Source organism: Mixophyes fleayi, chromosome 2 (genome assembly GCF_038048845.1).
Source record: "Mixophyes fleayi isolate aMixFle1 chromosome 2, aMixFle1.hap1, whole genome shotgun sequence".
Taxonomy (NCBI): domain Eukaryota; kingdom Metazoa; phylum Chordata; class Amphibia; order Anura; family Limnodynastidae; genus Mixophyes; species Mixophyes fleayi.
This window is the reverse complement of record NC_134403.1, coordinates 244,757,554-244,771,762: the sequence shown is the minus strand read 5'-3', so window position 1 is coordinate 244,771,762 and position 14,209 is coordinate 244,757,554. Positions and strand designations below refer to the sequence as shown.

At 41.9% G+C, this 14,209-nt stretch overlaps 1 protein-coding gene across 1 annotated transcript in view; it reads left to right on the top strand.

Moving 5' to 3' along the window:
* BAK1 (BCL2 antagonist/killer 1) overlaps positions 1-14,209 on the top strand; it is a 47,517-nt gene that overhangs the window by 12,704 nt on the left and 20,604 nt on the right. Inside the window, exon 2 of the mRNA XM_075195725.1 lies at positions 3,577-3,685. Coding sequence (XP_075051826.1) covers positions 3,628-3,685 — 58 coding nt within the window. The 5' untranslated portion in view covers positions 3,577-3,627. The remainder of the gene's footprint in view (positions 1-3,576; positions 3,686-14,209) is intronic.

The window sequence follows — 14,209 nt, the reverse complement described above, 5'->3', positions numbered from 1 at the left end:
GGAATTACTAACAGAACTTTGTAATAGCAGATATCAGTTTGATTTCTACACACACTGAATTTTTGTAAATGTAAACATAGTTATTATTTAAATGTAGAGTTGAGTAAATTAGACCCCTTATCCACAGACGTCAAAATGCATGCTTTTATTAGCGTTTTTTAACCTCAGGCTCATTATTCATATGTTGTTTACTATTATAGTTCTGTACTCTAGATAACAAGTCATACTGTACTTTGTTAACAAAGGGAAACTATAGCTAAAAGTACATTTATCCAATCTGAAATGGCATCTAGTAAAGTTTAAAAACATATACCACATAGGTACAATGAGCAAACCCATATTAAGAATCTGAGTTGCTCTAGGTAAGCGGTTTTCAATATTTTGAAGCTCAAAGTGAAGTGAGAAAAAACATGTACAAGGCTCATGGCTTAGTAGGTGTGAACCGTATAAATAAAATGTCCATGTCACAGTTAACACAAATACAACACTGCTCAACCTCACTAACATATGATGTAGACCTGAATTCCAGTGACCAGAATACAGTGTAGCAGTGGTAGTAATTTTCTCTGCTGTGTAAAAGCCTACACACCTAACACCGAAGTTAAAATCGCAAAGACTGCAACAGCAACCAGCACAAAATGTAGACTTACCATCTAACTGACTGCCACTATGTCCGCCACACTTAATGACCCGCCGCCTGTTTAATGTAATCCAGGTTGCGGGTCTGGTCATTGCCGCTTTAAAACTGTCATTTTCAGTCTGGTCATTAGAAGTGATGACATTTTCATGGATAGATTTGTGAAAGTTGCTTGTTACATGTGCCAGTCATTAAGTTTGGCAGAAATAGCGGCAGTCTGTTAGATGGTAAGTCTACATTTTTTTACTTGTTGCTGTTATAGTCTTCGCTATTTTAATGTCAGTGTGTCGGCTTGTACACAGTCAAGAAAACCAACCACCCCCCAGTGTAGAGCCTTAGGACATGCACCGATGTGAATGATTATATATTCTCTGTAAAACATTGTGTATTATGTAGGTACTATAAAAATTAAGGTTAATAAATAAAGTGTGTCTGTATTCCATCTACAAGGGTAAGCACACAATTTTGAAAGGAGATATATATATATATATATATATATATATAATTAAATGTATTCGCCCCTTACAAATGCCCATTCAAGACATAGTAGATATTGATATCGTTTTAGCTATATCTGCACACACACACACACACACACACACACACACACACACACACACACAACCCTGCTGTCTCTGCTTTCACAACATTCTTTCATTACTTCCTTCTTTGGTCTTTCCCAGTGGACTTCATCTCCCACATTGAGAAGGACACTCCCTTGACCTTGTATTTTTCTGCTTCTGATTCTTCTCTATTTTCTCTAACTTGGCCTTCCTGCTCTCCAAACACAAACGGCTTTCCTTCAGCCTTAACTTGCGTTATGTGCCTCCCCTGCAGCCAAATCCACACACACAAAGGGACCACTTCATATTCTTGACCAAATCCACCTTTATCTTCACTATATCTACAACGATCACCTAAAACTACCCTGTCCTGTCATGATTTGGCTGCTACCTTCTACAAAAACAAACAGACTTTAGGCCTAGAAAAGTGGTGGGCAAACTCAGTCCTCAAGGGCTACCACCAGTTCATGTTTTTAGGATTTCTTTGATCATGCACAGCTGAGTTAATCTATTTGGCTGGGTCAGTAATTATCCCAGCTATTTCTACAGACAGAAATCCTAAAAACATGAACTGTTGGTAGCCCTTGAGGACTGAGTTTGCCCACCACTGGCCTAGACTATGCAGTCCAGCATCACATATAGTCTTTGATGATCTAACCTTCAACCGTAGCACCCCAAACAGACTCACCATCTGCAAAGGTGCTCCTGCACTGATGAGCAACTGGTGGAGGATGGAGGAAATCTTGCTCCAAAGTTGACTTCCAACACTATACATTAATCCTTTGCTCTTACAACAATACACTTGCCAAGCAAACCTATTTGTACGGTACCTGAGGTAATTGGATCCTGATCTGCCAGGTTTGATACTACTCCTTGCTGAGGAATGGAATCTAACATAGCAGATGGTCTTCGCCAGGGACCCCCGCAAGGAGGTTTGGACTGTCTCTACTACGCAGGTCGCAGGCCTCTTGGGGAGTATTTGGCGAGAAGTGCAGGGAGAAAACAATAGAAAGGAACACAAGAGATACTTGAGGTGACGGTCAGTGGATTGCAGGGTAGATACCACTGGAGGTGCGACAGCCTGCAGACTGCAGGATAGATACCACATGAGGTGCGATAACTTGCAAGCTGCAGAATAGATAAAGAAGGTTATAGTATTCACTTTTAAATAAGCATTTTTTTTATTGCTCAAAGACTTCATTTACTTATATCTCTCTCTATATTAGACAATGATTTTTTAATTCTGGAAACATTGGAAGCCTGACGGCCATCTCATTCCAAGGCAATAACTGAGTGGTCTGTTCAGAATTTTATCGTTAGACATTTTCTTTCTTTATTAGTAAGGATAAAGACAGGAACATGTTATGTACTAGACAAAACGTTTGTATAGGTAAGACTTATGTGTGTTAAGTCACTGTCTCCTACCTTTTATTTTTGGCCTTTCTTCTACCCTTTGAAGATGTTAGAAACATAGTAGTAGTAGAAGTTTTGTTTAGCGATAAAAGAGCCATAAACCGAAAAGTGTGATAGAGACAATTTATTTTTTTGTTTCAAACTAGAAAAATTACCCACTTTGTAGTGTTGCAATTTGCAGAACAAATATGTTAATATTATCAGGGGTATTTGGTAATTTGACAAGAAACCTAAGCAAATTAATCTTCAGATGAGTTTTGATTAACAACGGGTGTTTCGTTCATTCTTTCATGAGTCATTACTATATCAGCATGACCCTTATAATTCCCTTAATTGAGGTTTGTGTTTGAGAGCAAACATTACAAACTGTAAAAACTCTCAAATGCTTTATATGAGTGAGAACAATATTAAACAAAGTTGCCAACTATCCCTAATTTTTGACCCAGGAAATGCCCCTTTATTTCATCTCTATACAGCTGCCCAGTGAAATTCTGTGATTTATATGTTACTATTTATTCAAGATTTACAATGTAAAGCCAAGTACTATAGAGCCACATTTAGTAAACATGACATAACGGGTGATGTAAGTGCAGAAAGGTCAGGCGAGCCAGTGAAGAGCTCTGAGCTTAGATACACCTGCTCAGCAGCCACGTGTGCCTGGAAATTATTTTAAGATGTTGGCAAGAAAGTATTTCATCAATTGCAAGTTGATGTCACAGCTATAAGGTAATGGAAGTTAATTCAATGTATGCATGTGCTTAAAAAATATTATAGAAAGTAACAAATTAAATAATAACTATTTAGATGTTAAAATAAACTTGTTTTATTTTAGAAGCAAACATTTTCCCTTTTCGTATAAATAAAACATGCTGATGGGCATTTTATTTTATTTATGTCAAAATCAACAGTATGATCTTAAATCCAGTGTTTATTTTGGTGTCTTACATAAATTATGCATTTCAGGATCCTAGAACTACATTGAATCTATCGATCCCTTCGCTCCATCAAACGGTCATGGCGACAGGGGGCAGGAAAGACTCAACAGACAAGGGAGCTGCACTTCCAGTAGATGGTAAGTCCCAGGCAAATTCAAGAAATAACTGAAGATAGAGCACTGATTGTGAAGAGAAGTAGTGCTAGCAACAAATAATTGTGTATAACAAGTATGATATATTACACAAGAGCATATAAAGACATCTCTATTAGACAAAACATGAGATACAAAGCATGCATCAGCAATCAGATGTTGTCTTATACTTGTCAAATGTGCACCAGCTTATTTCATCTTCTACACATAGAGCCTCATATAGAGTTGACCACATTTTTTTGCATCCTGAAGTTACACTTAAAACAATTGTAGCCTTATGTGTGCGTTTTGAGTTGCACATATAGCAAGATACGTTCAACTCTAAATACAGTTGTATTTCAATGTCATGCGGACAAATGCTTTGGAGAGATGCGGTTAGCGTTAATTTGCATCTGAAGGCGATGTAGTGTGCCACGTATTTAAAGTACAGTGTAATTTGTATTTATTGCTAAGGACTGCTGACTGTAAATAAACGATTCTCCCTTGCGCAGGTAACACTTCATTACATTCTATTGTGTACTAATAGGGTGATGCAACTTGCTCATTCTTACCTAACACTGTAAATACAGTATACTTTGGTCTTTTCTATTAACACATTAACAGTGTGTTTTATTTGTGTATTGTGATTTTTCCTTAAATATCTAACACTATAAACACTATATTGTCTTTTGCCTGTTGGTGGAGGATGTTATATTAATATTGTGAACTACTATTATCATTTGAACTTACTATGTAAGGTAATCAGTAGAACACTTCTAGTAACACTTTATAGCGTATTGGCACAATAAATAAACAGATAGCTATAAATATCTGACCAAAGGTCATTTTTTAAAAGCTATCTTCAGAAATCATATTGCATTGAGAATCATGTCATGCTAAATTATACTATTAGAACATTATTTTTCTAAGTAAACAGCACTGATTTTTACAATCAGCTAACATGATTTTTACATTTATATACTGTCTTATATACCTCTCCCTATCCTTCTATGGATGCTTCTAACACTTGAAGATACAGCAGGCTCAGATCTCTCCGCCATCTCCTCTGGAGTTGACTGACGGAGCAATCGGTTCCTAGGGTTGTGGGGATTTTCCTCTGTACAATCCAGTAGGCCCTCCATTCCATGGTGTTTCAGACAGGTACTCTGCTTGCACAGTATCTATCCATATATTTTGTGAGCTGCTCTTGTGTGACTAGCCCTCATGCCTGCAGATTTCTGAGCTTTTTTTTTTTTTAAAAAAACCCCACTAAAACACTGATTGGGTGACATGTAACATGAGGGGTGTAACTGATTACATCATCTTGTAGATGAGCCAATGCGGAACTGCAAAGTGTCTTAATAAACTTAGTGTAAGACGTCATCTCTCTGTTATCCACCCACAATCTCAAACTCAAACTGCCATCCATGAAATTTGCACCTCAGTATATGGGTCCTTTCCGCTTCTCTGTTAAAATAAATACGGTTTCCTGCAGGCTTTAATTTCCCTCCACTCTCCGAGTACATAACACCTTTCATATCGCTTTACTTAAACCTTTGGTCCTTAAAGAGTTCTCTAACAACTCCCCTCTGCCTCCTCCTATTAAGTCTGTTCTGGGTGAGGAATGCAAGGTGGAACGTATATTGGGATCTCGAACAATCCAAGGAAAAATTCAATTCCTGGTCCACTGGAAGGGGTATGGCTCTGAAGAGATATCCTGGGTTGACAAGAAGGATCTGCATGGTCTTTGTTTCCTTACTAGTTTTTATGAAGAATCAAGAAGCCAATTCCAAGAGAAGGGAGGTGGGTACTGTCAGACGTTGACTCCGCAACGTCACTAGGTGCAGGAAAGAGCCACCTGTCTCCTCCGACAATCGAGTCCCGTTGCCTAGCAAAGGCACCGACCAATAGGTGCCAGAGTATTGGTTTCACTACCTGCTCCAGCACTTCCTTTTTGTCTCCTGCATTACATTTGGCTTGACTCAGCTTCTCCTTTGACTAAACTTCCAGATTGTGCTTTGGTACCTTATTGCTCCTCTGGATTTTGACTTTTGGCTTGACCTGACTATCCTCTGTGTTTTCTTCTGGCTGGTTCTGACCAGGATCTGTTTGACCACGTATGTCTACTCCTGTCACTTCGCTGGTGACTATGTCGGAAAACCGCGACCTGTGCCCCCTCTGCAGCGAAGCACATACTCCCTTGCGGGGGGCCCCTTGTGAATACAGGGGGTGTGTTAGACTCTGCGTCTTCAATTGTGCAAATACCTGCTAGTTTGCTTGTTACGTGACACATAGAAGTCATCTGTACGAATACAATTTTTTTAGAATGTGTTTACAAACATTTAAAATACTACTTAATAATGTGAAAATTAGCCACATAAAATAATTCCTCTTATACTATACTATAAATGCAGTGAGAATCTTCTTTCCTGCAGTGGTCCAAATCGAAGTCACAAATAAGAACTAACAATAGTCTGCTGCAACATCACAGAATATAGACATGATAGAAGGGTGTGAAGTTTTATCAGCTGTCAATAAGCAAACAACCAATCACAATCACCTAGAAACATGCTGCTGGTGTCATCATCATCATCAGCAGCACTATCTTTACATCAGGCTGAAGGAAGCTGCAAAAGTTATCCCTCTTGAGAAACAAATCTGGAGATCGTTCAGCATACAGGTCTAATTAGGTCTCATCTCCAGAGATTGTGCTACACTTATATGTCCTTACAACACTTAAGTTACATTTGCCGGAACAGTCCGCGAAGACCTATCGTGCCTGAGATTTTACAAAAATTTCTGCAAATTTTTCCTTGTGTCCCATAGAGGTTGTTAAGTGCGTATTGTCGCTAACCAATAACGATTGTCGAATCTCGATTTGTGTTTCCAACGCACAAAGATTTATTCTCAAAAAGTAGCAGTAGATATTCAAGCGAAAATTATAATAAGTACAGCCGTTACTTATCGCAGGCGCTCTGGATCCAGTGTACAGTCATTCAATCCTGAAGTCTTGGGACGAGATGTCTGCACACTAGATGAGGAGCTGCTGTTTATATGCACACAGAAATACAGTAAAACAATGCAGAATGGTATAGCTTGCTTCTATTGGTCCAGGTTTCAGGAAGGTCCAAGGGGTTGTCAATCATTGGCTAGTTCAACCTAAAGAACCCAAAGGAGGGGGTCATCTCCTCAGGGGGTATGCTCCGATCTTCCCGCCAAGATTCCTTAGTCTTAAATAGTTCATAATTCCCTATCATTCATAACTTGCGTAGGCACTCTGCGATTCTTTCGCAGAGTGGCCCGGACAGTTGCAAATGTTAAGAGGAGTATTATGATACCACACATGATATGATTCCTTCAACCTGTACCATATGTTTTACTGATATGCATATAACTTGTGATATTACACATAAATACTACTATATTTTGACATAAATGACTATGTGTTGCAACTACCATTAATGTGTACTATTTTACAAGTGTGCGTGTGTGTGCGAATGTATGTAAAAGACTAAATACTGTTGTTGCCACGTGTTGCAGCGGCGTACGCCCTTTTACGCCGTAGCGTGCCCTTTTACTCCGTAGCGTGCCGTACGCATCTTTTCAGACAAAGACAACCAAGTTTGCTCGATTTTAATTGAAATTACTTTATCCAATATGCTGACTTCGACAGCTCCACCCTTTGATAGTGTAATAAACTATCACCTAATCACCGTTTCAAGTTCAGGGTTATACAACACTTCTTCACAGACCATGATCTCGGTATCTGGTACCACCCTTTCAGTTTCAATCTCAGTGTTTCTCCTAGGAGACCATTTTCCACACTTCAACACAGTAGGAACACATTTGACTCATAAACCAATCGCTAAGATGACACCCGGTATAAGGAGAAGGAGCTTACCTACACTAGCAACCATTTCCTGTACCCACTCCCCCAGACCGGAGAAACATTTCACAGGGTTCAACCACGAGAACCAACCTGCCACCTTTTCCCCGACCTCATATAACAAAGAATTATGGTTCCTTCGAAATTCCCATTTCAGTTGCAGAATTTCATCCATCTTCCGGTCTATAACCTCCTTAGGGTCATCTGTATTATTGGCGATGTACATGCAACATTTGACACCGAACTGGGTGGCCAGTGTTACACAGTACCCACCAGTAATAGAGGTGAGATAATTTAGTACCAGTTTATGTTGCACCAACTCCTTCTTGTACGCTTGTAGCTCCCTTCCAGTATACCTGGAAGTGTCATCATACATCTCGGTGATATTATCTATTAATTTAGCTAGGTGTTGGATATATTTAAAGTTTAATGTTCCCCGAGCAGTCCTGGTGAGCTCTAGAGCAACCATAACTTGAAAACCAGCGGTTTCACTAATCAATTTTGTAACTATGGGTTCCTCATCAGGAATCATATTTCTCTTGCCACGGTGTTCATACTGTGTGTGTATGTATGGTGGTGATGTAGTCTTGTGAATATCAACCATTTCTTCATGAGTAACAGTCATGATTTCAGGAACCAGTTTAGCTAAGAAACACAAGCCCTTGGAAGTCGGAGTTACCCAGGAATAAGCTTTCCTCCCACAAAGTACACATCATCAGGGAGTACAAAAGGAACAGTATGCCCATTAATTATATCGCACAGAGTTTTGACGAAGCTACCCATGCCTAGAGTCTTCATTTGCTCAAAACACGTGTCAACATGAATGACATTCTCACAATTCTCTATAGAGACTTTACCAATGGACATTTTCTTATGTTTGGTTAAACGCCCTAATTTATAACTTCCATCAACATTCCTGCCTATGGGTGATTTTGTAAGTCTCCCTCCAACATGAGCGTGGCGAGCCATTGTCTGATCTGATAGGTCAGCCTCCCAATTCTCCAGACGCTTTGCATGAGCTATATTTAGGCACAGCAAAGATCTGTCTACGGAGTATTGTCGAAGCGTCAGACTAGGGGACCTAGTGTTATTGTAACTCCCATCGATGGGCCTCCCTCCCCTCAATTCGAGTACTTCGGAAATGTTTAGAGGGAATGGCACTAGTCCTATGTTATGCTGCCCCTGCGGCACGTGAGCACACCCAGCACTCGGTTTGGTCTAGCACCTTACCCACCAGGGAGTGATAATCCTCCAAAAGATGCCCGCCCACATTCAGATTACTGGTGGACTGACATCGCTGGATGCATCACTCTTCAACTAGGAAGTCACAGAACTTGCAGATGCAATACTCATCAGACAATAGCCCCTCACACTGTCTCTGAGTTCCTGAGCTAGCAGACCTTTTCATAACCCTCGGCCCAAGCTTGATAATGGGCTGCTCTGAGTATCCTAATAACTTTTCCTCTGCCTCCATCTCATCTGCATCACTACCAGAACCCTCCTCCTTCCTCCATCCTCCTTCACCAAAATAGAATGTCCTAGAAAAAGTAAAAACAAGGAAAATCCTGGAACAAAAGAAAAACAAAAACCGCCACTCCATCGCTGGACAGATAGTTCTGAGGCAACGTCTCTGGTTCAGGTGTCTCGACTGCAGGCTTTAGGTCTCCCGGAACAGACTCACAAGTGACAGATCTATGTCGTCGGTCTCAGTTTTATCTTGCACTTTCTCCGGGTTACGGACTCTCTTGCAGTGGGTGGAATGGACCCAAGTGTGTGTCTCTGCAACTTTCAGTGATGTAGTACTGGTCAGCAGCACTTGGTACGGGCCTTCCCAACGGTCTGTTAAACAACCTGAACATAAGAAATTGCGGATCATAACATAGTCTCCAGGTTCAACATCATGACAGTTTGTTTCTGGCATACCAGGTGACAGCATTTTTAGTTTTTGTTGTTGTTGCTTTAGCTGTCTACTCATTCTTATAAGATATTGTACAGTCACTTCATTATTACACTTCAAGTCGTCTTGTGGACTCACGATCAAATGAGGTTGTCGTCTGAACAGTATCTCAAAGGGGGACAGATTAAGAGGAGGTCTAGGAGTGGTCCGAATGCTATGGAAGACCAATGGCAAAGCCTCAGGCCATGCCAACCCAGTTTCAGCCATTACCTTACCAAGCTTGTTCTTTATAGTACCATTTACTCTCTCCACCTTACCACTGGCTTGTGGTCAGTAAGGGGTGTGAAGTCTGCTACCGATTCCCATGAGTTTACACATATTTTGGAAGATATCACCAGTAAAGTTGGTACCCCTATCACTTTTAATGATTCTAGGGATACCGAACCTACATACAAAATCTTGTACAATTTTCTTTGCAGTGAACACAGCAGTATTAGTGGCTGCTGGATATGCTTCTACCCACCTGGAAAACACATCAATACACACTAACACATACTTTAGATTCCTGCACGGTGGTAGTTGGATATAGTCAATTTGTATTACCTGAAATGGTCCTTCTGTAGGAGGGATGTGGGATGGCTCAGTTGGAATAGTTTTCCCAACATTTTTCCTCAAACAAGTAAGACTGTCACTCACCGGACTGTGAGTGCTACTTCTAAGGTAGCTAGGAACCGTGTCCGTCCATTATAATGGTTACTGCGCATGTGCAGCCCCTTTTAACCTTCAGTTCTGTTCCTTTAACTTAATTGGCTGATCAGGCAACACTCCCTATATTAAGCACCTGTGGTCAATACCACGTTGCCTGATCTTGGAGTATCATTCCTCATGAGTCTCTGAAGGTGTTCCAGTGCCTGCTCGTGTGTTCAGCTGATGCTGATTCCTGTTTGCCGTTTGTGGTTTCCAGACCACTTCTACTCCTTGTGTTCCTAGTGTCTTCAGCAGCTGATTCCTATCCGCTGCCTCCGTATATCTACAGTTACAGATTACTGCAAACTCTCCTGTGTTTCGTCGTGACTCCAGCAGCTGATTCCTATCTGCTGTCTCCGTATATCTACAGTTACAGATTACTTCAAACTCTCCTGTGTTTCATCGTGACTCCAGCAGCTGATTCCTACCCGCTGCCTCCGTGTGTCTAACAAGTTACAGATCTCTCCAACTCTCCTGTGATACATCGAACTGTTCCAGCTGATTCCTGTTAGCTACTTCAGCGTGTCTACAGAGTCCTGCTCGTCTCAGCGCTCCAGTCTGCATTCTACCTGCCGTCAGCTGACCCGCTGCCTACTGCTTCTACAGTGTGTCCATTTGTGTCAACTTGCCTGTTAGCATTGAGTCTACGATCCTCGGCTTCCAGCTCTGCTACATCGCTTCAGCTCTCCCGTGGTCTCCTGCTGTTCAATTCGATATACTACTGCTTCCTGAGTATTTGTCGTCCTTGCTGGCCTACCTACAGTGCGCTGCACCTACCTGCCGCTTCCATTCTGCAAAGACTTCTCATCTCGTCAGTTCCCTGCCGCTCAGGTATCCCTGCAGCTATCTCTAACAGCCTGCTCATCTGAACCACGGTATGCATACTTCCCATTGACTGTGCTGGTGTATTGCATATCTATCTGGACTGAGTTGTTCTCCTCCGGAGTTTCCATCCTCTGAGACTATTGCTATTATTGACTGTGTTTCCTTTTGCTGGACTATTCTAGTGACTTTGTTTATCTGTGCAGTGCTGTTCATTCATTATTATTATTGTGTGCAGTTCAATGTGGGATCAAGTTCAGTGTACCCGTGTAAGACTCTGCATAGCATTTATCTCCTCGTGTCCTTCCTCACATATATATTCAGTGGTACAACTTGCTAGAGGCAGACCACTGATTCCTGTTTCCCTGTGTCACCAGTTGCATATATCCTCTTACATAAGCAGTGGTACAACTTGCTACACGCAGACCACTGACTTCCCCGTTACCTTCACCTGGATTCCATTCCTTCACTACAGACAGCAGTACAACTTGCTATACGCAGACCGCTGACTTCCACCTCCTTATTACTCCTGCACTTACCTTCTTTACCCAGGTGAGTCAGACCGTGTGCTGCTTCAGCCAGGCTTGGATAGTACGTTCGGGGAGCTACAGGCTTACCTTGTCCATCCCTCCAGAGTCCTGAGGACTCTTGACCACATCCCTTCACCTTCCAGACCGCCTTTTAATGCAGGGAACACAAATCTTGCATTTAAATTAATTTCTGCATGTCTAATGTCTGAAAAACCATCATAGTCTCGGTCAATACAGTCATAGGTTGCCCTGCTGCCCATTTAGCAGCTTCGTCCGCCCTGTTATTGCCCATTGACACTGGGTCTTCTTCAAAGGTATGGGCTTTACACTTTATGACGGCTACTGTTCTGGGTAACTGTATCGCTGTCAGAAGTCCTTTTATGTGTTGTGAGTGTGCCACTGGCGTACCTGCTGCTGTCGTAAAGTTTCTAAGACACCAAAGGGCCCCAAAATCGTGCACTACCCCAAAGGCGTACCTAGTGTCAGTATATATATTGGCTGATTTATCCTCTGCCAATTCACACGCTCTCCTTAATGCTACTAGTTCCGCCACCTGGGCTGAGTGAGGTGGGCCAAGGGGTTCAGCTTCTACCACATCCTGATCGTCTACAACAGCGTAACCAGTACATAGCTCTCCCGTCTGTCTGTCTATGACAACTCCCGTCTGTATAAAACGTAAAATCTACATTTTCTAAGGGGGTGTCACGTATGTCGGGCCTTGCAGTAAAGGTCTGATTTAGGTGTTCCATACAGTCATGCGTGTCAGTACTCTTGCCTAACTCATCATCGACCAGGGTCTCCTCACCTCCCACCCTTTGTGTCTCTAGAGACACATATGGAAGGTATGTAGCTGGATTTAAGGTGCTACATCATTTGATGGTGATGTTTGAGGGTGCCATCAGGGCTAGTTCCCACTTTGTGAATCTAGCTGAAGAAACATGTCTGGTTTGGGCTGAATTTAACAAAGCTGATACAGCATGGGGTGTATAGACAGTTGAATTATGTCCTAATACTACGTCCTCGCTCTTACTTACCAGAAGAGCAGTTGCTGCTACACTTCTGAGACATGTTGGGAGTGATCTTGCCACATTGTCCAATTGTGCACTGTAGTATGCTACCGGTCTGCTAGCGTCACCATGTTTCTGTGCGAGGACACCTGCTGCACAACCATCAGCTTCTGTACAGTATAGCTCAAAAGGCTTTTCGTAATCAGGTATTCCCAATGCAGGTGCTTTAGTCAGACTATCTTTAAGGTTAAAGAATGCTTACTCTGACTCTTTTGTGTGTACAACACGTTCTGGTTTTGACGAAGAGACTAGCTCCTGCAATGGTAATGCCAGAATAGAAAAACCTGGGATCCAGGATCTACAGTATCCACACATCCCCAGGAAGGTACGAATCTGCTTCTGGCTCTGCGGCAGAGTCATGTGTTGTATAGCCTCAATCCTGTCGGTTGTCAGGTGTCTTAGCCCCTTAGTGAGGCAGTGTCCTAAGTATTTGATCTTAGTTTGACATGGCTGTAATTTGTCCTTTGCCACCTTGTGTCCTGTTTGTGAGAGATGGAGCAACAACAATTTAGTATCATGTAAACATGACATAAAAGAATCAGAGCACAGCAACAAATCGTCCACATATTGAATTAGAACAGACCCATTGTGGGGTTGAAAGGATTGCAAACAGTCATGTAAGGCTTGGGAGAAAATACTGGGGCTGTCAATGAACCCCTGGGGAAGTCTGGTCCATGTGTATTGCACTTCCCGGTAGGAGAATGCAAAAAGGTATTGGCAGTCAGGGTGAAGAGGGACTGAGAAGAAAGCAGAACATAGATCAATGACAGTAAAGTGACTAGCAGACGGTGGAATCTGCATGAGGATGACAACTGGATTCGGCACTACGGGGAATTGGCTCTCAACAACTTTATTAATTCCCCTTAAGTCCTGGACTAATCTATAGCCCCTCCCCCCACTCTTCTTCACAGGGAAAATGGGACTATTTGCTGTACTGGATGTATGAATTAAAATCCCTTGTTGTAACAGCCTCTCAATAACAGGATATACCCCTAGTTCCACCTCCGGTTTTAATGGATACTGTGGGATTTTTGGAGCTATCCTACCACTTTTTAGATTGACCATGACAGGGGCTACGTTTGCCATTAGTCCAATGTCCTGTCCATCTCTGGTCCATAGTGAACCTGGTATTTCCAGCAACATCCCCTTTACTTGAGATGGACTTTGTTCTATAACAGGAGAGTGTAACATTAACCTTTGAGGGGTGTCCAATATATCCTGTACCTCATGTGCGACTTTCTCCGGTATATCTAAGAACACACCATCTGGAGTACAGTATATGACACATCCCATTTTAGATAACAAGTCTCCTCCCAGCAAGTTAGTAGGAGCCGCCACAGCCAAGAGAAATTAATGCTTGGTATGCAGGGGCCCGATAGTAACTTCAGCATGTTTAGTTAGTGGATAATGCAACACTCTTCCTGTTACCCCCATAGCTGGAACAGTTTTACTGGTCACCTGTAGATTGAAAGGAGAGGTTATCACAGATCGGGCCGCCCCTGTATCTACAAGAAAAGTTTGCTTCCTACCAGCTATGTCAACTATCATTGTTGGTTCTTCTATCTGACTCTCAGTTAACCC